The following is a 25330-nucleotide window of genomic DNA, read 5'->3' on the forward strand; positions in this document are numbered from 1 at the left end:
AGGAGGAGGAGGAGGAGGAGGAGGAGAAGGACTTGCTGGAACTGGCCACTCTTTGCTGCTGTATCTTTCCTGTGGTCAAACAGTCAGGCATGGGAGCTAAAGCAGCCAAAGGCTGGGAGAAACCTCCTGGCAGGAGCAATTCCTTTGCCAGAGGAAGAGGCAGGTTGTGGGACAGGACGTCGGTGGAGTCTGGGGCTGCTCTGCTGTCTGTGTGATGTTCGTGTTGTGGGGTGAGGATAAAGCATCCCTAGAGCTGTTGGCACGTGGGATAGCAGAGGTGTGAAGGGGAAGGGGGACAGAGCCTGGAGAGCATCCTCTCTGTGCTGGCAGTTCCCACATGGAGATGGCAGTGAGCAGGCCAGGGATCCGTCTGTGCCTCGGGAGTGGGGGGAGCACAAAAGGCTCTGAAGAGCTCTGGCTTTTGGAGAGCCCTGAGAGCAGGATGATCCTGCTGTGGGTGCTGCAATGAAGAGGTTGCAGCGAGGCAGGAAAGAACCAACCCCCAGTTGGGACAAATTCAAGCATCTCCCTTTGAACCAAACCGTGCAGGAGTCGGAGCTGTCATTGGGAACCCCCCCTCCCCTGTAGCATCTCCCATTTGTCCTGGATTAATATATCCTGGCTGCTGGACACTGCCCTGTGGGGTGGGGGAGGGCATTTCAAATGGACTGGGGTGCCCAGGTCTGCCTTGTTGTTCTCCTCTGGGGGGATTTCCACCCGCTGCTGCTCTTCCCCTAAGCCGGGCTGGTATAATGGAGCTCAAAGGAAACGCAGAGTTAATTCAGAGACTAAATAAATGCCCGTTCTCCCATCCCTGCTTTATGACCACTCCCCTCTCCCCACGCTGTGAATGAGGGTCAAGGAGATTTGGGAGGGGAGGGGGAAGGGGAGAGGGTCAGGAGAGGTCAGGTGAGTTTTCCATTGCATCCCGCCCGGCCCTGCCAGAGCTATTCTCCATGGTGGATTTTACATTCAGCGGCCCTGAATGGACACTGATAGCTGTGAAAGGCTCTGGCACCGCATGAACAGCCCTTCCCTAAGCACTCCCCCTTGTGCTCTCTCCCATCCTTTCTTCCAGAGGGCTTCCAGGGAGCGGGGAATTAATAACGTTCATAAAGAGCCCCTCGGAAGGTTGGAAATGTGATTTTGGGGTTAGGGATGGAAACCCAGTGGCTTGCAGGACCCTCTGCCCTCCTCTCTCTCTCTCTCTGCTGCCCCTTGGGAATGGGTTTGTGCATCAAACCTGCCGTGCCATGGGAAGGGAAGGTGAGGATCCATCCATGTCACCTGGGAACTGCTGAACAGGAGCAGCCCCTGCCTGAGTTAAAGCTTTTCCTTTCCCAAGGCAAAGGCTTTCGTGGGGTAATATTTTTTTCTGTATAAGACAGACATGACAGGTCAAAAAAAGTTGATAATAGAATCATGGAATGGTTTGGGTTGGAAGGGACCTTAAAGCTCATCTCATTCCACCCCCTGCCATGGGCAGGGACACCTTCCACTAGCCCAGGTTGCTCCAAGCCCTGTCAAACCTGGCCTTGGACACTTCCAGGGATCCAGGGGCAGCCACAGCTTCTCTGGGCAACCTGTGCCAGGGCCTCCCCACCCTCACCTTGGATCTAAATCTCTGTTGTCTGCTCACTGCTGGGGTTGAACTATTGAGCAGGTGCATGACTGGTATAAATCAAAGCCTGCAACCACATTTAATATCATTTCTTGTCCCTTTTTGCACCCATGTGAGAGACTGGGAGGATTATGGAGTAGCAGGATATGGATTCTTCTAGGAATAAATGAGTTTTTCTCTGCCATGTAAATACACCCAAATTTTATTTTTGGAAAATGTTCTTCCCTCAATCTTCATTCCAAGCACTAATGAGATGGGATGACTTGTAAGATCCCGGGTTGGAAAGATTTGAGGAGATTGGGAGGGGGAGGGACTACAAGAAGTCTTTGCTTATGTGTGTCCATGGGTGCCCTGCACATTATCCACCTTCTCCAGGTGTCTTGGGGTTTGTTCCTCCTCAAAGCAGGAGATGTGATCCTGAGTTCATGAGTGAGGGCACACAGAGGAAGCGGGAAGTGAACTTGAACTGGTGATGGTGTTGTTCCATGGCAGGGAGTCCGTGCCTCTGCCATCACCAGGACATCCAGTCCTGTTTCCATGTGTGTCTGTGCTTCTCTCCCACTCACAATCCCTGTTTTCTGGGGTTCCCTGGCTGCCACATCGAGCACAGGGAGGTGTTTGTCAAAACTCTTTCTGTAGTAAGTGAACAGAGCAGGGGAAATGTGAGAATCCAGTCTGTGCCCCACTGCCTTTAGAGAAAGAGTCTCTTGGGAAGCTGCTCTCCTTGGCTTCATCCCTGCTCCTCATCCTCACTCCCTGTGGGTGCTGCTGGCTGAGTTGCCTGCCTGCCTTCTTCCCTGTGCTCCTGAGTGCTTGGGCAGGAGAGGCCAGGGCTCCGAGGGGTGCAGTCCTTTCTGCTTTGGTTCTTTTTTGGTTGCCACTGCTGTCCCTGTGGGTGACAGGGAGCCCTCTCCTGCCTTTGTCCAGCAATGCTCTGCTCTGCTCCTGCCCCCAGACCCGCCCTCCTACCTGGCTGCCAGGTGAACCAGCCTCTGGGAGTTGATCTGTTGTTTCTCTGCAGAGAAAGGAAAGGAAAAGTTTGGTTTGCAAGCTGAAAAGTAAAACGGAAACCCTGGGTCTGAAGATGTTTAATTTTCCCTGGGGAGGGAAAGGAAGAGCAGAGCAAGAGCATAAACAGCAGCAGCTGATGTCCCCATGGCACGACAGCTCGGAGAGCAGCTGTGGGAAAGCCCCACATGTGGCTCCCTTCTGCTTCTGTGGGCAGGAAACCTTCCACAGAAGGGCTCCTGTGTCCCTTTTGGGGGGCTGGCTGTTGTCCTTGCCAAGGTGCTTGGCATTGCAAGGACAAACACTGTCCCTGTTGTAGAAGTTTGGGGAAACTGAGGCCAAAGGGCAAGAAGTGCCTGTTGTCATGTGGACCAGACACCCCACATCTGGCTGGGAAAGGTCTCCCCAAAATGCCAAATCCCACTGGGATGGACAAAGTGCTGCCAGCTCACCTGGGAGAAGGTTTTGCCTGATTCCTTCCACACCAGGGCAAAGCTACAGAGCCCCAAAGCCAAACCAGTCCTCCCGCATATTCCACGGGATAAATTGTCCTGGAAGGGATTAGATTAGTGGATTAAGGGAAGTGCCTTGCAGCTGGGACTGTTACCTGCAAAGCTGTGGGGAACATCTTGCTGGCATTAAAAAGACAATAATAATAATAATAGTAATGCCACGTCCTAAATCTCTGCTGGGTGTTGTGAAACAGCAGATCGGTGAGGGAAGGTTTTAACACCAGGATGGGGCTTTGGGCCAAGCTCAGGTGTGAGCCCAGAGCTGGGCTTTGTGTCTGGGCAGGTTTTGGGGCAGCACTGAGCGAGCTGGGGGTTCTCAGGGGTGGTGCTGGCAGGCTGTGTTTGCTCTGGGTGAGGGGCCCGGGCGCAGGAGTGGTTTGGTGCTGAGAACACACCTGTTATCAGCAGGCAGGGAGGGCCCTGAAACCAAAGCTGTGTCTGTCCCAGCTCGGTTCCACCTCTGCTTGCCTGCAAACTACTTAAGTAGCTTTTCCTGAATGCTGCAGTTCCCGGGCTGGGCGCTGCAGGGATCACCTGCCACCGTGGGGAGGAGGTGAGTCCTGGCTCTGTGAGCCTCCCAAATCTTCCTTTTCCATCGCCTGTCCTCACAGATCAGCAGTTCAGGGGATTTTCCGTGTCTGCACTGGCATTTCTTTCCAACTGAGCCAATCCATGTCTGTGTATTCGGTGAACAGAATTAAGAAGTAGGTATTGGGACAAAATGCAGTTTAAACAGAGAAGCTCATCATTTGCTGCTACTGTATCTACAGCTGGGTTGCTGTTGACAGCTTCTCACCTCTGGCTGGTCTTGCTTCTGGGTACACTGGGATTTATTTTCTCGTTAGAAGCCCTCTGAGGGTGTGGAGGGGGAAGAGAGACGGGTCTTTTCCTACCTCCTGATAAGAAATTCAGCCTTTGCCTCCAAACTGAAATTCTCAGGCAGTGGGGATGGGCAGATTCCTGCTGCCTCCTCAGTGCTCGGGATGTCACAGCAGTAAAAAAGGAAGGAAATAATTTTTAATCCCTGTGTGTGTGAGAGACATCTTTTACTCGAGGTTTGGGGTTTCTCTCGAGATAAATCCCCCTCTCTAAGCTCTCCAGACCCCAGACTAGAGCAGCCAGTGGCCGTTACATCTCCCTTTGAGGTCTAACCCGGAGTGGTGGTGGCTCAGTTAATTTTGCCTTGTGACTCTGCTTCCTCCAGCGAGCAGCACCCAGGCTTGTGCTGCTGGAGCTGTAGGGCTGCAGCTTAAATTCCTCCCCCAGGGCTGTGAGCCAGCTGGGCACCCATCCCAGCCGAGACATCCTGTGTCTAACCCACATCTGAGCAAGGTGGTCGCTGCCCCCATCCCTTCCTTGCAGACCCAGAGCACTGAAGTGATGCTCAGCATGGCTGAGGGTTCCTTTGAAGCCATCTCTGGTGATTAAAGGAAAAAACCGGTGCTGTTCCCCCTCTGTTTGCTATTTGACCTTGGGCAAGTCGCTTAAATGTTCGCAGTTGTTAAAAGGAGGGATGTTCCGCGACAGTTGAGGTCTCGGTGAGCGCGTGGAGGGGGAAGGTGAAGGATCCCAGAAGGGAAATAATTGGTACTTATTGCGTGTAATTGGCAGCCTGACAACTCCTGAGCTCTGGGGTGGTGCCTCTCCTCTGCAGCAGCAGGAGGCAGAGCGATGCCTAAACCTCATCCCCACACTGGCAGCTTCACCCAGTCACTCCCCCGTGGGTTATCTGGCTGAGGGGAAGAAAGAAAAGTCACAAAACTGTCCCATCTGTACCTGTCTCTTAACACCTGTGCAGTGATGGGGGTCAAACACATGCTCTGTGAAGTCAGGGGTCACTAATTAGCACCTCATTGGGTGATAATGGGGAGTTTGATCCCTGTCCAGTGTAGCTGTGGCAGGGCCCTGGAATTGTCAAGGTTGGAGAAAACCTTTAAGATCGTCAAATCCAACCATCTCCTGCATTCTGCTCATCCCTCTGACGAGCAGCACTTCCAGCTCTGCCAGGTCTGTCCCTCTCCCTTGGGGGTGAGAAGTCAGAGCACATCAACCCTGAGAATGAGGCAACAGATGGTTTTACTCCTAAATTAGTGTTTGTGAAGGAGCTTAATGTCTTGCTAACCCGTCTGCCTTTCCCAGAATAACCACGGGCCACCTTCCCGAGGTGCTGTTAGCAAAGCAGCAGTTTGGTGGGCTGGGTGTTGGTAACCCTGCAGGATTCCTTTCCTTTGGGACTGACACAGTGACAGGCTCATAACAGGTTACTGAGAGGCATCTGCTGCCTCCTGCTCAGCCCCTGTCCTGGTCTGGTGGCCTCTCCCCTCTGAAGAAGCTGGAGAGAGGGAGCAGGTTACAGGGCAAATAAATGACTCAGTCTAATGAGTAAGGTAATTGCCATTCACTGTTAGATGAGGCTAAAGTGGGTCAGGTTTGTTTGTGAAACTCCATGGAGGCACCATCTGTTCTCTGTGCCCCGTCTCAGGGGCTGGAGATGGGATTTGGGTGAAACTGCTTCCCTGGGAGGCTGTGGAGCAGCACAGGAGATGTCCTGGTCATTAGGCAGGGGTGTGGGTCTCTGGAGGTGACCCTGTGTGGCTGTAGGGAAGTGCCTGCAGCCCTGATCCTCAGAGGGGGCCCTTAATTGATTTCACTGGGAGAGGGGACCCCAAATCCTTTGTCTCTGCTACAACTGGCCAGCTCTAAGATAAGGCTGGACAGGACACTGAGAGGCCATTAGACCTCCCTTAGCCCGAAGGCAGGATTGGATTTTCCCAAACCATGTCTGACAGGTGTGCGTCTCACCTGTCACAAACCCCTGGAGAGAAACTTGGCACCAGTGTGGTTTGTGTCCTTTAACCCTGCCTCTGTCCCAGATCCTCCCACGCCTGCAAGCCCATGGGGATGGGGACTGTCCCTTTCAGGGATGAGGTGTCTGTGATACCTGGTTTCAGCCCTCAACCCTGCTGTGTCTAACAACCTCTCTCTTCTCACAGCCCACAGCATGTGAGCGGCAGGGGAAGCCTGGAGTGGGATCCCTGCCTGCCCACGCCTGGACTCGACACTGCTGGGGCCACATCTCGCAGTAAGAGGAAGAGGAAAAGACAGTTCAGCCACCACTGCTAAAAATGGGAAGCAGCATCTATCCAGCAACCTGGGAAGGGGAGCTCCGGGGGCGTCCCTGGCAGTGCTGCCGCCGGATGGACACAGCCCTGTGCCAGTGAGGGGTCAGGGCAGCGTGGCTCGGGGGGCTGGGGGGGCAGCATGTTCTTCCAGAGCCGCAGGACCCAGCTGCTGCTGGTCAACTCGCTGACCTTCGGGCTGGAGGTGTGCCTGGCTGCAGGGATCACCTACGTGCCACCGCTGCTGCTCGAGGTGGGCGTGGAGGAGAAGTTCATGACCATGGTTTTGGGTAGGCAGCTTTTATCTCCTCTTTGAGGTGCTTGTTTCCCCTTTGAGCCTGGAGGGCAGGGGTGAATGAATACAGGCCTGGTGGTCGCAGGGCTACTCTTCTATCAAGGGCAGCCTTGTGTTTGGAGGAGGGGGCCGTGAGCCACTGAAGCCTCCCAAGTTCTTGAAACATCCCAGGCTTTGTAGAGTGTGTACAAACCAGCGTCCTCCGGATCTGTCTTCTTAACGCCACCTCTTTCTCTTTTCCAGGGATAGGACCAGTCCTTGGCTTGGTTTTTGTCCCTCTGATCGGATCTGCCAGCGACCACTGGCACAGCAGCTACGGCCGGAGGAGACCTTTCATCTGGATGCTTTGCCTGGGAGTCCTGCTGAGCCTCTTCGTGATCCCCCACGCCAGCAGCCTGGCCAGCCTCTTTGCCCTCAACCCTCGCCCCCTGGAGATCGCCTTCCTCATCCTGGGCATCGGGCTGCTGGATTTCTGCGGCCAGGTGTGCTTCACTCCCCTGGAGGCCCTGCTCTCCGACCTCTTCCAGGAGCCGGACAACTGCCGCCAGGCCTTCTCCATGTACGCCTTCATGATCAGCCTGGGGGGCTGCATCGGGTACCTGCTGCCAGCCATCGACTGGGGGGGCAGCTTCCTGGCCCCCTACCTGGGAGGGCAGGAGACCTGCCTCTTCAGCCTCCTCGCCCTCATCTTCCTCGGCTGCGTGCTGGCCACGCTCTTCGTGACGGAGGAGGCGGCCGCCCAGGGGGACGCTCTGGATGGCCCGGCGCTGAAGGACACGTCCCCGAAGCCCTCCCCTGCCCGCTGCTCCTGCCAGCTGTCCCGGGGCTCCTGCCTGCTGCAGGCCAGGCGGGCGCTGCAGGCCCTGAGGAACCTGTGCTCGCTGGTGCCGCGGCTGCACGGCCTCTACTGCCGCATCCCCCGCGTCATCCGCCGCCTCTTCGTGGCCGAGCTCTGCAGCTGGATGGCCCTCATGACTTTCATGCTGTTCTACACCGACTTTGTCGGGGAAGGGCTGTACCACGGCGTGCCCAGGGCCAAGCCGGGCACGGATGCCAGGCGGCACTACGATGAAGGTGAGGCGGGAACCGGCTGCTCTGAGGCTGCGGCGCCCGTTCTCCCCCTGGGCAGGAGTGTTTTCTGGGAGCTCAGCTCTGCTACTAATGCCAAAAAAAAAAAAGTTACGGGAAACGTGACTTTCTGCAGGAAAAAAACATTGTCCCGTGGCCCCCGGAGCGTGGCACGGGGTGGGGGGCCAAACTGGGAAACACCTCCTTGTTCTCTGAGCTTCCCAGAGCAGAGTCAGATCTGGCAGGGCAGCCCTGGCCTGGGGCTGGATTGTTAAGTGGCAGAACGGTCTGGCAGGTTGTGCGCTGAACAGGATGGATCCGGCTCTGCCTGCAAGCTGTGGTTGCTGCTGCCAGGTCCTTTCAGTGCTCTTCCCTCCTTTTTAAACGGGTGGGAATGGTGCTCCCCATCCCTAGGAGAGCCGGGGTTGGAAAGCCAGGACGTGCTCTGTAGCACTGAGGTGGGATTTGCTGCACCTTCCTTCCCGGCTACTATGAGATTCCCATCTCACAGCTGTATCTGGGGAGCCCTCAAGCAGCTCCCCCAGTTCTCAGCCCTCTCTCCAGTGCTTCAGTGCCGACCACAAGCCTGGAGCTGCCACGTCCCCATCCCAGGACAGAGCTCCCAGCAGCACGTTACCTGCTCTCTGGGGTTCCTGCTGTCCCATTTTGGCTGCTGGGTTGTGCCAGAGCCTTACTGGCTGCCTAACCCTCCTCTTCCTCTCCCTAATCTTTTATTCTGGGAGGCACCTTCCTGGCCCTCGTCCTGCAGCTGTATATCTTGCCCTCCGCAAGCACACTGCCTCTTTGTGCTTGGGTGTCTGTTTAACTTACAGGGAGCTTAATTATTATTTAACACTTGCACCGTTTAGCTCCCAGCAGGTCAGCACTGCATTGTGCTGGCTGTCATAGAAACACATGTTGAGTAATGATCCTTGCTCCAAAGAGTTAATGGTTTTAATTCCCTGAAATCTGATAGATCTTTGCAGAGGGTAAGGTCCGGGATTGCTACCGGATACTGCAGTGGTTTAGTGGATGTTCTATACTTTGCTTTGGCTTGAGCACAGTTCCTTGTTCCTTTTGTTCTGCTGCTGGCTTTTGGCATCAGGTGAGAACAGATCCTGGTTCATGAGCAGGTGACAGGTCCTGGGGCAAGAGCAGGAAGGTGCAAACAATGACTTCCAAAGACAAGAGTGGCATTTGGATTCCCCTCTGGCATTTGGACTCCCTTCAGTCAGCCCAGGATGCCCGGGAGCAGGGCTGGTGGAGGGGGCAGGCTGGGATTTGTGAGGTGATGCTGCTCTGCTTCCTGTCCCAGCCAGGCTGTTTGTGGCTGTGCCATGCTGTGTGTGGACTGTTTGGAGCTTGGAACTGAAGGAGAGGGAAGGATTTGACAGGAGGCTGAACAGGAGCCAGAGTGTGCCCAGGGGGACAAGAAGGCCAATGGATCCTGGTCTGGCTCAGGAACAGTGTGGCCAACAGGTCCAGGGAAGTGATTCTTCCCCTGCACTCAGCACTGGTGAGGCCACCCCTGGAGTGCTGTGTCCAGTTCTGGGCCCTCAGCTCAGGAAGGACATGGAGGGGCTGGAGCAGGTCCAGAGAAGAGCAACAAGGCTGGGGAAGGGACTGGAGCGCAAGTCCTATGAGGAGAGGCTGAGGGAGCTGGGGCTGTTCAGCCTGGAGAAGAGGAGGCTCAGGGGAGACCTCCTCACTCTCTGCAACTCCCTGACAGGAGGGGGAAGCCAGGTGGGGGTTGGTCTCTTTTCCCAGGCAACTCTCAGCAAGACAAGAGGGCTGGGTCTTAAGCTGTGCCAGGGGAGGTTTAGGTTGGAGATTAGAAAGAATTTCTTTGCAGAGAGGGTGCTCAGCCATTGGAATGGGCTGCCCAGGGAAGGGGTGGATTCTCCATCCCTGGAGGTGTTTAAGGACAGACTGGATGTGGCATCAGTGCCATGGGCTGGGAACCACAGCGGGGTTGGATCAAGGGTTGGACTGGATGATCTCGGAGGTCCCTTCCAACCCAGCTGATTCTGTGATTCTATGATTTCCCAAGGTGAAGCCCGGGCAGTGCCTCTCACCCCCCTCTGCTTGCCTGCAGGTGTGCGGATGGGCAGCTTGGGCCTCTTCCTGCAGTGCATCACCTCCATCTTCTTCTCGACAATCATGGACCGGCTGGTGAAGCAGTTTGGCACCCGGGCAGTGTACCTGGCCAGCGTGGTGTTCTTCCCCGGGGCCGCCTTCGTCATGTGCCTCTCCCACAGCGTCACCGTCGTCACCATCTCCGCGGCCCTCACGGGCTTCACCTTCTCCGCGCTCCAGATCCTGCCCTACACCCTGGCATCCCTCTACCACCACGACAAACAGGTAGGGATCTGCCCCGGCACGGCCACCTGTGGCCAGTCCGGCCCGTGGAAGAGAAACACACGCCTGTATCCGAAGGTTTTCCACCTGTCCCCAAGCTGTGTCTTCTCTGAAGACTCGTCTGAAATGGAGATGAGAGTTTAGCATCTCCCTCCTTAAGGATCCCCTGCTCACCACAAGCATTGTCCATTTTTTAAAAGTGAGGAGTGGGTAAGACAGCAGGAATTAGCCAGGATGGGTGTATCAAAAGGGGTGTTCCCTGTTCCTCTGTGTCCTGCATATTTTTAGGGAAACTGGTTCAGGTTAGCTACCCCTGTGTACATTCCTCAGCCAAGTCACATCTCTGCAGCTCTGCCAGCCTGAGGTGCTATAAAACCCAAGAATTTTTAGCCCTTAGAGGTCCTGCTTTCCAGCTTTTCAGAGCACCAAGATCAGTAAAATGAAAACTGAGGGTCTTCCCATGCCCTCAGCTCCAAGAAAAATCAACCTTGTGAAACTTGTGACACCAACACAAAAGCTCGTAACCCCGTCCCACAGATGCTATCCTTGTGGAGCAGTCCTAGGAGGTTCCTGAGTTGCACACTGGATTAATAGGAGTTTCTCTTGTGCTGCAAATGCAGAATTAATTTGTGGTTTGAGAGCAGCTCTTTCATCCCAGCAGCAGTGGTTGGCTGTGCAGTGGAATAAGTAGGAGTTGTTACCACAGGCATCCAGATGTTCACATTGAACAAATCCTCGGGACCAACCCATCCCAGTTGGCACCAGGCAGTAAGGAGGGGATGAGGGAACGTTCAGCTTTGCAAAAGCTTCAGCTTGGCTGGGATCTCCCATGGATGAATTATCAGTGGAATGAAACCCAAACTCCACAGGCTGGGAATGGGAAGGCCACGTGCCCCACTGTTTGCCAAAGGCTCGACAGGGAAACACTGGGAGTACAAGGAGTGAGGGGCACAGCTGGGGCTGGTCTCTCTGCTGTCATCCCTGGAAGTTCCTCCTTCCTTTACCCACTCCTTTGTGGGAGACCCCACAAGAAGTCCCTAAAAAGCCTTTTTTAGGAAATCCTCCATCTTTCCCATTTCTGTTCTTTTTTTCCCGCTGTTGAAGTCTGTCAGCATTTTGGTTTGGGGTGGTTTGAAAGCCAAGTTCTCACTAAGCCCATTCCTCTATGTTTAAGTAATTTTCTCTAGATATAAATTAATTCTCCTCACTAGATATTCAGACACACCTCCCAAAACTCATATCGCTGAAGTTCTTAGCCTGGATCAGTATAGAAACCAAGAAAATGAGGGACCTCCTGGTTTGGCTCACACAATGCCCTTCCTGTGCTGGGTTTGGAGTTGCTTTGAAGTTTGATGGCAATGGGAGGCCTGTGGGAGGATTTTTAGACTCCAGAAAGATAAGTGACAGCCCATATTGATGCATTTTAAGTGTGCCAAGGCTGCTGAGAGCTTTGGGATGACCTGCAGCAGAGCTGGGGTGCCCACGTCCTGCACCAGTTCCCTCCTCTTGGTCCATGTCCCGGTCCCTCCTGCACAAGGGAGGACAGTTCCCCTCTGAGCCTGCAGTGGGTACAGCTCTCTGATCCCAAACAGGTGCTCTTTTTTTCTCTTTTATTTGCTTTGTTTGTTCAATCTCCATGCAGATAATGGATTGACATGTCCTTGGTTATCTGCCCTACCCCCTGCAGACCAGGGGTTGTGCATAATTGCAAATACTCTGGAGCTTGAAAGCAGCATTTTCCCTGCCTGCACATGACTGCCCATGGTTTGTTGGTGTTAACGTGGAGAGCTTTTCCATCCAAATCTTCTGTGTGCATGCTCTGGAGCCAGCCATGCCCAGAGATCTCACAGCTTGAGCAGAGCCAGGCAAAAAAGGGCGAGAAGAAAAAGATTTTGCTTCCCCACCACCCCCCTTTTCCAGCTGGAGTGAGGAGGCTCAGGGCAGGCCGATGAAGCAACTCTTCAGCTCTGAGGTTTGTTGCAGAGCTGAGAAAAGAGCCCTGCCCTGAGTTCCCAGCACTGTGCCATCCCAGCTGGTGTCACTTTGAAGTGTCCCAGATGAGACTGGCCACTCATCCAGGGCTCTGGGCTGATCATCTGCCCTCTGGGCTCTCGTGCAGGAAGGGTTTGGGCTCCCAGCCACCCACTCTACAAACACTCCTGTTTGCACTGGAGTGGGCTGTGTGGCTGTGTGATATTCCAGAGTGGACTCTGGCCCTTCACTCCTGCCCTGCTTCAGGTGATCTCAGGACGGGGTGAGCCCAGCTCCCCTTGGCACCCACTGAGGAGGTGACAACCAGCACGAATTGTGCCCAGGCAGAGCCCAGGCTGGCTTTGGGCTGCAGCAGCCTGCTGAGCCCCAGAGCTTCAGCACAGCAAAGGCCCCACTTGGCCAGGTTCCCCCGGTGAGTCAGGGCTGCTTTGAACCCCGTGCCAGTCAGAAAAAGCCATCCTGGCTCCTGGAGGCCACCTCGTGTGGGCCAGGCTCAGGCTGGCACTCCCCACCCCAACAACGCACAGAGCCACACTGGTTTTGCTGCCTCACCCAAAACCCAGGGTCCCTCTGCCCCCCAACCTCGCTCCATCCTCACGTGCCTCCTTCCTCCCCGTAGGTGTTTTTGCATAAATACAAGAGCAAAGAGGAGGAAGACGCAGCTCTACTGGACAAGAAATCAGCCTTCTCTAAAGGCCTCCTCTCCAGCCAGAAGCTGCCTTACCAGAACGGCCACACTGGGAGCCTCTTCTCCTCCTCCTCCTCCTCCCCTTCGTCCCCTCCTGCCGCCCCCAGCTCCGCTCTCTGCGTCAGCTCCTCCTGCGACGTCTCGCTCATGATGATGGTGGGGGAGCCGGACCCGGCGGCCCCCGGCAGGGGGATCTGCCTGGACCTGGCCATCCTGGACAGCGCCTTCCTGCTCTCTCAGGTCGTGCCCTCCCTCTTCATGGGCTCCATCGTGCAGTTCACGCAGTCGGTCACCGCCTACATGGTGTCGGCCGCCGGCTTCGGCCTGGTCGCCATTTACTTCGCCACCAAAGTCGTCTTTGACAAGAGCGACATGGCCAAGTACTCCGTGTGACGTGGGGGGCACGTGGGGGGCCCTGCACGTGGTGAGATGAGGGGGGTGTGTGTGTGTGTGCCCACAGGGCCACTCGTGGGGAGCCTCGTGTGGCACCCGCCGTCCCCGAGCTGTCGCTGCGGCCCCGGGGGTGGTTCTGGGGCCGGGGGCAGGACGGGGCTAATCTCAGGTGTAAATATGAGCCATCAGGGCATTGTGCTTGGGGCCAGCAGTGCTTTCCAGAGGTGCCTTTAGCAAAAGGGAGCACGGCACAGGCAGCACCAAAGGGGTTGTGGCAGGGAGAGGGAGGAACTGGACTTTCCCTCTAATAACAGGTCGTGTCTGTGAGCAGGAGCAGCAGCTGGGTCCAAGGAGGGGATAAATCATTGCCCCTCCTGTTCTCAGCTCACAGCTGTATCCTTCTCCCCCTGCCTGTGGTAGTTTTACCCAACTTCTTGAGCAATACTTGGGCAAATGGGACAGTGGGAGGAGATTTCCTTGGGGAAAAAAAAAAAAAAACAGATAGGTGGTGAAAGTTTGGCCACGGAGCCAAGGGGGTGCACTCAGGTGCACAAACACTTCTGTCCTTCCCCACCTCGGCTCTGGCTGGGAGAAACCATCCAGGAGAAAAGTCACTACATCTTGTTTTGGAAAAACAAGTAACGTTCCACTAGGACCAGTTCCAAAAGGTGACTTACCTTTTACCTATGTACCAGGTTGCATCAGATACAAAAGACTTCTGAGCTTTTTTTTTTTTTTTAATGATTGTTTTTAGCTTTCTTCACACAGTTCTCAGCAACTCTGACCTCTCACCCCTCCCCTCAGTGCCTGGACCTGCCTCCTGCTCTCTCCCCTAAAAGCTCCAGCCTGTTGTGCCTCTTCCACACCTGGCCCCTAAAAGATGCTGCTGTACACAAGGGAAATATTCTCAGAGGGTTTTCAGTCCTGTGACAGCGAAGTAGAACAGGAAGAGCTCTCCTGCAAGGCTACCTGGGAACAGGTGTGCCAGGCCTGGGGATGCTGAAGGAATGAGGAGTTGAACTCAGGATTGGTCTCTGCTGCAGTGGGTATGTGGAGCTATCACTGCCTGTGGCTGTTTGGGTTTTCCTAAAAATTATTTTATTTCCAGACAGGACTCCAGATTCTCCTGAGGCAGAGCAAAAACCCAGTTACCTGTCAGAGTAAGGCAAAGCACCTTGTGCTGGGACCAAATCCTCCTGGGTTTTCCAGGCTGTTTGGCTCCCAGCTCTGAGGAATCTCCCACTGGCAGCAGAGTGGCTGCAGCTGTGAGTCCTTCTGGCCAGTCCCATTCCCCCATCCGAGCGGAGCAGCTGGAATAATTCTGCTGATGGCAGGTTTCTACCACTCAAGGACTACCCACACACCAAGCAGGAGGCGAGGTCCTGGCCCCCAGTCAGCGCTTGGGCTTTGGAACGATCCAAACTCTGTGACAGTGCGGAGAGGGGAGGCTGAGCTGGTCCTGCCAGCGCACAAAAAGTCCTTGACTTCGGCTGGGCCAGACAAGCTGTTTGTGAGTAATTTTCTGTGGAGGTGTGTGGGCAGCGAGATGCACTTGTGAGGTTCGGCTGAAGGGCAAAATGTTGCTATTTTGGCAGAGTCTTGTCAGCCTGTTCCTTGGCACAGAGGGCTGGGTGACTCCCCTGCCGTCTGAGACGGGCCCTCAGAGGGGCTGCTCAGCTCTTTAAAAGCTTCTTTCCCGTCAGGGGTCACTGTTTTTGTGTTACTCCTTCTCAAATTATATGCCTGCCAGCCTCCCTTTCCCACAACAAGGTTTGTGTGCTGAAATGCAGCTGTTTTGGGGATGGATTTGGCAGTTGCTTAACCACTTACGGAAACAGTTTTGGGTCTGTACTTCCCACCCTGGGCTCCGGCCACTGCAGGCTGGAGCAGGAAAGGCTTTGGGGCAAAATGTTGCTGCCAAAGCTGGGGTGTTTCTTGAATGAACGATTTTTCAAGCAGGTGTGCTGAAGAATCCTTTATTTTTATTTTTTTCCTAGGTAAAATGTGGGGAACCTTCACACGTGGAGGCTTTTGGGGTGGTCAAGTGCTTTTGATAATTGAGCCATTTGTTTAAGTGCCTAAAGTGCTTGCACACCAAGCTTGAGGTGCATGGGTTTGGTGATAAGGGCCTTAAATGCTTCATTACAGACACCCAAGTGATAAAGCAGAGGGTTAGAGGGGCAGACAGCTGGGTTTTAGACAAGAGATCAGGGTGAGAGAGCAGGAGGAAGAGGGGGTGCAGGGAAAATTGGATGTTGTAGCTATGGGAGGGACTGGTGTGGGGCACTGGCTGCAACTGGGCTGCCCTGTGGTGGGTGGGAGCCCCTCTTTGTGGCCTCACACTGTCCATAAAACCCTTCAAACCCCTTCATCCTTGCAAGTTGTGCCAGCACAACCCCAGCCACGTCCAAGAGCTGGCTGGGTAGGCTGAGCTCAGGTTTGAGCTGGGCTCTCCCAGCTGCCTTCCCAAAGCCCAGGGGATGTTGCTGTCACCCCAACAGCCCTGTCCGCGTGCTGTGGGTACCAAAAGCCTTTTCTCCCTGGTTCAAGGAGGCATTTTTCCCGAAATTCCTTTATTTATAAGATTGGCCTTTCTGGCTTCTGCCGGGAGCAGCTTCTCTGTGGGGATCACACGTGGCCCACAAGAGAAGTTCTAGTGAAGGTAAGAACATCCCTTTCCTGCTGTTACTGGTGTTGCCTGTGAGAACACAGGGTTCTCGTGCTGTGGGACCACAGGTTTGGGTACAAACTCCTTGGAGGTGGAGACGTGGAACTTTCCTCTCCCAGCTCGTGGGTGCACTGCTGTGTTCCTCTCACAGGCTAATCCTGCCTCACCTTTTGTGCCATGGGGGATTTTGAGTGTGGACACGGGGAGGAGGGAGGGTGTTCCTGTGAGCCTGTTGTGAATCTCTAGGTTAGGGAAGGATGGATGGATGGATGGATGCTGGTTTTCCTGTTGAGATCATCCCCTGTCCGTGAGACGTCCGTGTTTTATTTATTCGGTAGAGTAAATATTTTGTATACGACGCGAGAGGAAGGCTTTTATTATAAATTTCTATGAGAAAAGGAGGAAATAAAAAGGCGTTTAAAGGGGCCGATGGTGTGTTTGTTGTGGCCGCTGGGGGGCGCCACCAGCGCGGCGGCGAGGGGCGGGATCGGGGGCGTGGTCTGTGTTGGGGGCGTGGACTGTGTTGGGGGCGTGGACTGTGTTGGGGCGTGGTCAGCGATGAAGGGGCGGGGATAACAACTAAGGAGGCGTGGCTAGAGACGGAGGGGCAGGGTTGTGGGTTGGGTTTGTGACTGAGGGGCGGGGCCAAAGGCGGGGCCAGTGACGAGTGGGAGAGGCCGGTGTCTGGGGGCGTGGTCACGGAACAAGGGGCGGGCCCAAGGCAGAGTCATTGATGGGGTGGGGGAATGGGCGTGACCACAAGCCGGGGGCGTGGTCAGTGGGACTGAGGGGCGGGGTCTGTGCTGTGGGCGTGGCCGTCCCGGGGGTGCGGGCGGGATGCGGGGCTGGGATGGGCTGAAGGGCTGGGATTTGGGGTCCGGGGAGGGGCTCCGAGCGCCGCCGGGGGTTCGCCGGGGAAGGGACGGGCTCTCCCGCACCTCCTCCCCCCGCACAGCCGCCCGCCGTTCCCGGTGAACATCCCGCTCTCTCCGCCAGGTGCTGTGCAAACCCCGCGCGGGAGTTTCTCCCTGTTCGTTATCCCCGGGGATTTTTTGGGTAAAGCGCAGCCCTTCGCGTTTCGGCCCTGCAGCATCTCAGTAGGAAGCACCGAAGGATTTTGAGGAGCTGAGATCCTCCCAGTCCTCCTTTAATACTTAAATAAGTATTATTAATTATTAACAATTTTTTAATACTTAAATAAGTATTTAATACTTTAATAAGTATTGTCAGCAGTAACATTAAGGGCTGTGAAGCTGGGACACGAGGTAAGTGACACCCTGAGGCACAGCAGCGATCAGAGGAACAGCCGTGGAGTGACCTTGCCGTGCACCTTCATTGCTGGATTGGTTTTTTGGTTTGTATTTGTTTGGGTTTTTTCCAACTTTGAAGCCTTGCTCTGGCCCCAGGCATTTTGTTCAGGCCCAAAATCTCATGCTCCTCACAAAGCAGAGGTAACTCTGTGCCTTGGCTTCACGGGGCTTGTTGGGGTACATGAGAACCACAGAATCACAGATCCCAGGGGCGGCTCCCAGATGTCCCGTGAGTCCACTCACGGAATCATTAGGATTGGAAGGGACCTCTGGAGAACACCCAGTCCAACCCCCCTGCCCAGGCAGGGTCACCCGGAGCAGGTGACACAGGAACCCATCCAGGTGGGTTTGGAATGTCTCCAGAGAGGGAGATTCCACACCCTTTCTGGGCAGCTGTTCCAATTCTCCGTGGAAAGGTTTTCTTCCTTGTGTTGACGTGGAACTTGTGTTTTAGTTTATGGCTGTTGCTCCTTGTCCTGCCACTGGGCACCACTGAGCAGAGCCTGGCACCATCCTGACACCCCCTGGAGATATTTGTATGGATTGACGAGATCCCCTCTCAAGTCTTTGCGGTATTTTAGAGGGGCTCAGCCCACCCTGTCAAAGGCAGCCCAAGGCCATCCTTAGGGACTCCCTCAGGAGCCCACAAACCTGCAACCACACAAGGACAGACCTCACACACCTTACCCGAACCCTACAGCCCCGCCAAAACTGTTCCTCCTGAAAGAACACCTGTATCCCGCTGGATGCCAGCGGGAACCGTCGCCGCCGCTGCCTGCTGGGACTCGAACTTCTTTTCCAGAAATGTTGGAGAAACCTGGACCGTTTCCAGTATAAATTAACAGGGGAAGGAAACCACGGCGAGCTGCGGGATCTCCTCCGGGAGCAGCTCCAGCCGCCCCGGGCAGGGACAGAGCGGGGACACCCCGAGCCCCCGGTGCCCCTCCCGGGGCGGGTGTTCCCGTGCCAATGGGATCGGCGGCCGGAGCCGAGCCCTCTGCGGGGCGGGGCGGGCCGGGAGCCGCCCCCGCCGGGAGCTGCGGGACCCGCATGGACCGAGCCGGGTAAGGGGCGCGGGGGGCGCGGGGGGTCCCGCCCTGCAGCGCTCCCGGGGGGCACGGCCGGGGCCGGGGTGGGCTTCGCTCCCTCGGGGATGAAGCGAGTGGCACAACCAGCCTGGGCGTCCCCGGCCCTGGGGGTTTCCCGGGGGCTTCCATCCCCGCCCAGGATGCCCCCGGGTGGGGTTGGGGGCTGCAGCGGGAGCAGACCCCGCTCCCGCTCGCTCGTCCCCGGGCATCGCTTCATCGCGGCGGGGTCGCACCGGCCGCACGTGGCCCCGGCGGTGGCCGTGTGGCCGCCGCTGTCCCCGCGTGTGGCACCCGGGCAGGTCACGGGCGTTCGCTCACGTTGCTCGGTCACGGGAGCGGAGCCCTGACCCTCGGCTGCGTTCCCAGCTCCTGCCTGTTGGCCGACCTTGGGCGAAATCGCTTTTTCTCCGTGTGCTCAGGCTGCACATCTGCTGCTTTCAGACGGCACTCGAGTGCTTCTCAGGGGGGTTGAACAACTGTAGGAGTGGAAGTGCAAAGAGAAGCTCGAGAGCCTTGCAGTGCGACCAGAGGGCCACCCAGGGCTCCGTTCTCTTGCAGTAGCTTTGGGGTGACAGCACCGTTGGCATTTTGCAAAATTGCCTTGGGTTGAGAAGGCGCTGACACCTGCAACAGGTACCCACTGAGTGTGTTGGCACAGAACATGCCACCGGGTAACACATTTCCCCCTGTCACTGCTCTGCCGGGTGGGGCATCACTAATTGCCCCCACTCAGATGGGAAAATGAGGATCAGAGCACTCCAAGGCTGCATGAGAAATCTGCAGCAGAGCTGGAGATCCTGCTCAGATCTCAGTCCTGAGCCAGCAGTTCAACCACCAGCCCTTCCTGCCCTCTGGTCGTGCTTTTATTCCTGTTGTCGGTTCAACAGAAGGGTTGTTCCACACGAGGCTCCCCAGCTAAGGAGTTTATAGTGCAATTCAGTTGTCCTGGGGACGTGCTGGAGGGATGGAGACTTCCTGAGCTGCTCTGCAAGGAGACCTGGTTGGAAAATCAGGTTTTAAGACCTTCTGGAAGAGGTAAACAGAAGTGTTTGGTAGCCAGAGGGGGGGAGGCTTTCCCTGCAGAAAGAGAAGCAGAGACCAGAGATCATAAAACTGGAGTGGAGGAAGGAGTGGAGTTGGGTGCTGCCTTGAAGGGGATGGTTCAGAGCAGGAATTTGTGTTGTGCTGAAAATTTGAAGCCTGAAGGCTGAGATTGGCCCAGACACCTTCCTTACCTGGTGTGTGAGCAGGGGCAGCCTCTGCTCACCACGAGTTGCTGATGCAGAGCTGTGAGATGCTGAGGGCAGTGCTGCAAATGCCCCCTGAGCAACGTGGCACCTTGCTCTGGGCAGGTTTCAAACGATGTGGGGGTTATTTTTTTAAGAGTAAGAGCATTTATATCACATCCAGACTGCTTCTCAAAAATTCCCTCTCCCAGCTCTGAGAGCACTGATAACCAGGACTGGCTTGACTGGTTTGCAGCTCTGCAGAAATCTCGTGGACTTGCTCTGGAAAAGGGACTTGGACATAGGTTTTCCTTCCCTTGGAAGCAGGATTTCTGTGTTAAATGTGAATAGCTCCTGATGCCTCGGGCGGTTTGGGTGCTCTGGAGCAGGATGCAGCCTCCAAGCTGACATCTCACAGGAGCAGGGATGGTGTGTGGCTGCTCTGAGGGTGCTTGGGCACCTCACTCACAACCCCCTGAGCCACAGCAGGGCCTGGGGGGGTCTGAGGTGTTGACTCGTGGGAGACCAGTCACCTCTGGAGAGCACACAGGTCTGACCTGGCGACACTGTGCTCCTTCTCCCGTGGTGTTTGTGTCCTCAGGGGCCCTGGGAGCTGACCCCAGACAGGCTGGCTGTGCTGCTCTCCGGAGGTGTGACCGAGTTTGGGCAGACCTGCCCCAACAGGGTCCCTCCCAGCTGACTTGTTCAGGCACTGCTGGCCCTGGACCCACAGAGTGGGTGAACACTCACCAGGGCCGCGGGCACTTTGGCAGCAGCACCCTCCGAGCTGTCTGGTTACCTGTGCAGGTAGTGAGCTCGGATCCAGCCAGGCCAGGTCTGTGTCAGGGTGTGGTTGCACCACATTTGCAGTGTGGAGAAGCCAGCCCCCTCTCCTGGATCACAATTAACTCGTGGTTGTAAGCCCCAAGTCATCCCCTCCACCACCCAGCAGTGCATAGCTGCCCTCCAGCGTAGGTGGAAGAGGGATGAAGGGTTTCATTGTGTATTTTTACCTTCATAAACTCCCCAGAGAAGTTTGCTTCTGGGGGGAAATCTGGCTCTTTGCAGCCTGCTGGCACCCTGGAGAGGAAAGTGGTTAGCATGTGGGGTTTTTTTTTGAGCAACAGACTCTTTAAAAACAAAGGCCACTGACTAGTTCTGATGTTTTCTTTTTCACGCACAGTCCATTTTATTCAAAGGGTTTTCATGTTTGCTTTTTGAATTTGGAAATAACCTTGGTGGTGTTCCCTTGCAGATGAACAAAGACTTCCCCAGCTGAGCTATTCCAGAGGCTCCTGAGCTGCCTGTGGGTAGTGAGTCAACAAATGGTCTCTGTGAGCTGCCAGGAGCTGCTGCCCTCCTTGACCAGCCTCGAGAGCTTGACCAGTGCTCTGCAGTGCAGGATGCCACCGTCCCTTCTGCCAGGACATGGCAGTGAGAGGACATCTGGCCCCCCAGAGGGCTTTGGCCACCTCCTGGCAGGCAGCACTAGCCCCGCTGAAGGCGTCCTGCTGTCCAAGGGGGAACAGCCCAAAGCCCAGCTCGCCGTCTGCGAGGCTCAGCTCAGGCTGCCCGACTTCTGCAGCAGCCTCTCCCAGGACTTCATCCCCACCCTGGAGGAGATCGAGGAGTTCCTGAGGGAGAAGGCAGAGTTCCTCAGAGATGAAGGAGGAGGGAGGGACATCAAACCCGAGGTCAGCTCGGGTGGCTCTGGGGAACAGCCCGTCTCCGGTGTGCAGGGAGATGCCTCAAGCACTGCTCAGCCTGGAGGGACAGCTGATGGTGGGGACCAGGCAGTGGCTGCTCAGAGCATCCCTGTTGTCCTCCAAATCCAGCCTCTCCAGATGGACAGCCACCCACAGGGTGTCAGGGTGGCCCAGCTGGTCATCAGCCTGCAGGGCCCAAACCTCCCCCTCCTCCCTCAGCTCCAGCCCCCCGTGACCACCGTGGACCAAAAATACGTCAGGATTGCCCCCCTGCCAGTCCCCACGAGGCCTGGGGCTCTAGGGGATGTGCAGGAGGTGGAGGCAGCCCCCGGGCATCAGCAGGGCCCCCCTGCCCTCTCCCGGATCCACAAGTGCTCCCACCCGGGCTGTGACAAGGTGTATTCCAAGAGCTCCCACCTGAAGGCTCATTTCCGTCGGCACACGGGGGAGAAACCCTACACCTGTGCCTGGCCCAACTGTGGCTGGAGGTGAGTGGGGGGCTCTGGGGGGACAGGGGTCCTTGGAAAAGGCCTGCCAGGGCTTGGGGAGGTGGAAGGAGAGCTCCTGGCTGGTGAAAATCCAGCATAAAATCACCTGTTTTCTTTCCCGAGTGACTTATAGGTGAGAGCTGGAAGGAGACCCAGAGAAGTGAAGCTTGTGGAGTGTTTTGGGTGGTTTTCACTCAGTCCAAAAGTACTGAAAATCTCCAGCTGGGGACACGTAGCTGATATTCTCCCCAGCACCCCAAATCCTCCTTGAACTGGGTGCCTAAACCCCCTCTGGCAATAGACCTTTTCCAAGTGATGTGTTCATCTTGGAAGCTTTCTGTGTCTAGCTCAGGACAATTTCTGCAGTGGGGCTCCAAAAGTGGCTTCTCCCATTAATATTTATCCAAGGAAACAGGAGTCTCAGTCCTTCCTCAGCAGCCAGTGTGTAATTCTGTGTTTGTTTTGCAACCTTTTGCTTTCTCTTGCTGTTTGCTGCCCTGGCTGCCCGTATCCCTCACACCCCCGTGGGCCTGTGGTGTATCTCCATGTTGCATTTACTTTTGTTTGCTCTGCACATGATGGTGGTGGTTGTTTCCTTTGATCTGTGTTCCCTAAATGAGCCCTGCTCCCTAAATTAACGCTGCTATTTAATCTGGCTGCACTTCTCTGATTACTGCTCTGCTGGAGTGTTCTCTTCCTGGTGCTGGGTGCCTGTCCCGAGGGGCAGGATGCTCGTACAGCCTTTGGCAGGAAGGGCTGACAGTCCTCAGGTCTTTCCATCAGCAGATCTCCAGGGGTATCACACCCAGAACTGGTGTTGGCAGCTGAGCTTTCCTGCTTTCTTACACAGTGTTCTGGCTTTCCCTCTCTGCCTCGTTCCCCTGGATGGTTTTATGGTGTCTGAAACCCTGGAAGGTGTGAGACTAATCTGAATTTTGGGGCTCCCTCTTGCTGCCCCTTTGCCCTCAGAAACTGTCCCTCCATTTCAGCTGCAACCACAGCACAGCTTTATCAGCATCAGCTCCTTTTCCAGTCCCAACCAGGAGTGCTGAACCCTCCTGTACCTGTTGCTCAGAGCCTGGGGATTGAGGAGGAGACGGTGGCAACCACACAAGCATCACTTTTCCCTCTGGGGAGGAGGAAAGGGCTGGTGCCAGCCTGTCCAACAGCATCCTGCAGGCTGCTGTGCTCTGCTCGCCCTCCACAGCATCAGCTGTGCTATCAGATGGACTCACCTGGTTCTCCAGCCTGTGCTCCCTTTTCTAGACATGTCCCTCACTCTGAATAGAGCTGTCCCTTCTCCTGGCCCTGCTCTTCATGGGGGAGCTGAGACCTTGGAACTCTCTTCTCTCCACAAAGCTGGGAAAGAAGTCAGTGGTTCTCCTGGAAGACCTGAGGGTGGCCTTGGGACACGTCTGGTTTCCACAGAGGTTTTTGTGAGCAGCCACAGGATTTCCCAGCCCAGGTGTGAGCCTGAAATCCTCTCACAGGAGCCTGGGGTTGCAGCTGAAGCTCTTTGCTTTGTGCTTTTCTGCGTGGGCACGTTTCAGCCAGATGGAAAAACCCTCCCGTCCTAATGCTCCTGCCATCTGTGCTGGCTCCTCACAGGCAGAGCAGGAGGAAATCCAGCCTGGTCCTGCTCTCCAGCACTGCCCTGACATGCAAAGCCATCCTGGAGCCACTCCAGGCCTTGTGAGACCTTGGGGGTGGCACTCAAAGTACCTGTGACCCACCTGCTGCCCGTGCCCCCAGGGCTGGAGCTGTGTGTGCCAGGTGGAAGGAAGGTGCAGGGGAATTAAGTGGGGACACTTAATGTGGTTAAAGGGACTTCCCAGGCTGTTCAGCTGATCTGCTCTGGGTGTGGGAGTTACACAGACCAGCAGTGTGGACACTGGGTATTCCCGTGGTCCTTGTTCCTGCATCCTCGGAACCAACAGTCACCTTGGCTTGGGAACCTCTGCCCTGTGCTCCAGGCTGGCTGTGTCTGCTTTTCCTCCCTTTTTCTCTGTGTTTAACTCAGCTCCCAGGCAGCTTCCCTTTTCCCAGCTCCCAGTCCAGCCCAAGCTGACGAGGAAAACTTGCTGCCACTGGGAGGAACAAGGGGATGCTCAGAGTTTGCAGGGAGAACCCACACCCTCAGGGAAAACAAACCTTCTCTCAACAGCTCTGGGCTGCATGGGGAGTTACAGGAAAGCCTTCCCTCCCAGGCTCCTGGACTGTGTGTCCTTTAGGCACTGCCAGCCTGGGAGGATGCCCCAAAAATCCCTGTCTCACCATGTCTGGCCTCGGGGCTCTCAGCTCCTGCGTTTCAGCAAGTTAAAACAAATGAAGGAAGTAGGTGGCCAGTGTCCTTAAAGAGCAGTGGAGAGAAATTAAGATCTCAGTGGGTGAATTACTTTCCCCCTTCCTATTTCCAAGCAGGATCCCAAACCCTATTTCCAAACCTGGAGGAGTCTGTTTCGGGAGCTCTGCCCTCCCTGGCAGGTTGGATGGGGCAGAGGAGTGACCTGTCTAGGGTGATCCAGGAGGCCGTGGCAGAGGCAGAGCTCAGCCTCCCCCGTGCCAGGATGCCCATATCCCCCGTCCTGTCCAGCAGGGAAGGCTGGACCCCACCTCTGTTCCCTTCTCCCGCAGGTTCTCCCGGTCGGACGAGCTCTCCCGCCACAAGCGCTCCCACTCCGGGGTGAAGCCCTACCAATGTGCTGCCTGTGAGAAGAAGTTTGCCCGCAGTGACCATTTAGCCAAACACCTGAAGATCCACCGGGGCCAGCCCTGCAGCCCACGGACACCTCAGGGGGGCAGCAGGAGGTAATTCCTGCTGCTCATCCCTGCCAGGAGGCCCCAGAGCCGAGCAAACGGTGCAGAAACCACCGAGGAAGAGGAGGAAATGACTCTTTGCCAAATGACAGGAGAGGCTGTGTTAGCCCTCTGTTCAAGGATGACAATGGTCATGGCCTGTTTCTGGCACTTCTGTCCTTCTCTGAAATACATGTGATGGAAAGTGGAGTTAATCTGGGGTGAGAGAGTGTGTGGGGGGAAGGGGGGTTGGGGTGAGACAGCTTGGCAAGATTTGCACACCTTGAGAGACAGAGCAGAGAATGTCCAGCCCAGGGGAGCTTTGGATGTCCCATCCCTGGAAGTCTTCAAGAACAGGCTGGATGGGGCAACCTGGGATAGTGGGAGGTGTCCCTTCCCCTGGCAGGGGGTGAAATGAGGTGGGATTTAAGATCTCTTCTGGCCCAAACCATTTTATGATTCTATGATTTGTTCTGCCTGTGTGTGAGCTCAGCTGGTGGGGTGGCATCCAGGGGAAACTGTGGGTGGATAGGGTCATGAAATCCTTGAATGGTTTGGGTGGGAAGGGACCTTAAAGATCATTTCCTCCCACCCCCTGCCACGGGCAGGGACACCTTCCACTAGCCCAGGTTGCTCCAAGTCCTGTCCATCCTGGCCTTGGACACTTCCAGGGATGGGGCAGCCACAGCTTCTCTGGGCAACCTGTGCCAGGGCCTGCCCACCCTCACAGGGAGGAATTCCTTCCCAATATCCAATCTAAACCTATTCTCTTTTAGTGGGAAGCCATTCCCCCTTGTCCTGTCCCTCCAGTTCCTGGTGAAATGGGGGATGGATGGGGAGTGTTTGCTGTGGGGGCTGAAGCAGACACTGGAAATGGCCTTTCTGGTGTGGTTGAGGTGGTTGTGTTGTCCCCAGATCTGCTTTTCTGTGCTGGTGGTTCTCCATCTGCCTGGCACTGGGCACACTGGAGTCCTCAAGGTGTGAAGGGGTGGGA

The 25330-nt window shown here is 55.8% G+C and overlaps 2 protein-coding genes across 10 annotated transcripts; both read left to right on the forward strand.

Annotated features, from left to right (window-relative positions):
• The first annotated feature begins 1925 nt into the window (after positions 1 to 1925).
• SLC45A3 (solute carrier family 45 member 3) lies at positions 1926 to 16164 on the forward strand. 2 transcript variants are annotated; one of them, XM_017832255.1, is made up of 5 exons: positions 1926 to 3694; positions 6135 to 6550; positions 6799 to 7629; positions 9719 to 9984; positions 12593 to 16164. In XM_017832255.1, exons 2-5 carry the CDS (start codon positions 6403 to 6405, stop codon positions 13052 to 13054), a joined length of 1707 nt encoding a protein of 568 aa, XP_017687744.1. In that variant the 5' UTR covers positions 1926 to 3694; positions 6135 to 6402; the 3' UTR covers positions 13055 to 16164. The 2 variants fall into 2 exon arrangements, with proteins under 2 accessions (XP_017687744.1, XP_017687743.1); XM_017832254.1 differs by lacking the exon at positions 1926 to 3694 and having other exon boundaries at positions 6048 to 6550.
• Positions 16165 to 18005: 1841 nt separating this feature from the next.
• LOC108505768 (Krueppel-like factor 15) lies at positions 18006 to 24546 on the forward strand. 8 transcript variants are annotated; one of them, XM_017832060.1, is made up of 4 exons: positions 18043 to 18096; positions 18679 to 19155; positions 20602 to 21540; positions 24175 to 24546. In XM_017832060.1, the coding sequence occupies exons 3-4, from the start codon at positions 20672 to 20674 to the stop codon at positions 24350 to 24352; spliced, it is 1047 nt and encodes a 348-aa protein (XP_017687549.1). In that variant the 5' UTR covers positions 18043 to 18096; positions 18679 to 19155; positions 20602 to 20671; the 3' UTR covers positions 24353 to 24546. The 8 variants fall into 8 exon arrangements, with proteins under 8 accessions (XP_017687551.1, XP_017687549.1, XP_017687550.1 ...); XM_017832061.1 differs by having other exon boundaries at positions 18682 to 19155; XM_017832065.1 differs by having other exon boundaries at positions 18066 to 18096; positions 18679 to 18753.
• The last annotated feature ends 784 nt before the right edge of the window (positions 24547 to 25330 follow it).

Source organism: Lepidothrix coronata, unplaced genomic scaffold (assembly GCF_001604755.1).
Source record: "Lepidothrix coronata isolate B3197 unplaced genomic scaffold, Lepidothrix_coronata-1.0 Scaffold199, whole genome shotgun sequence".
Taxonomy (NCBI): domain Eukaryota; kingdom Metazoa; phylum Chordata; class Aves; order Passeriformes; family Pipridae; genus Lepidothrix; species Lepidothrix coronata.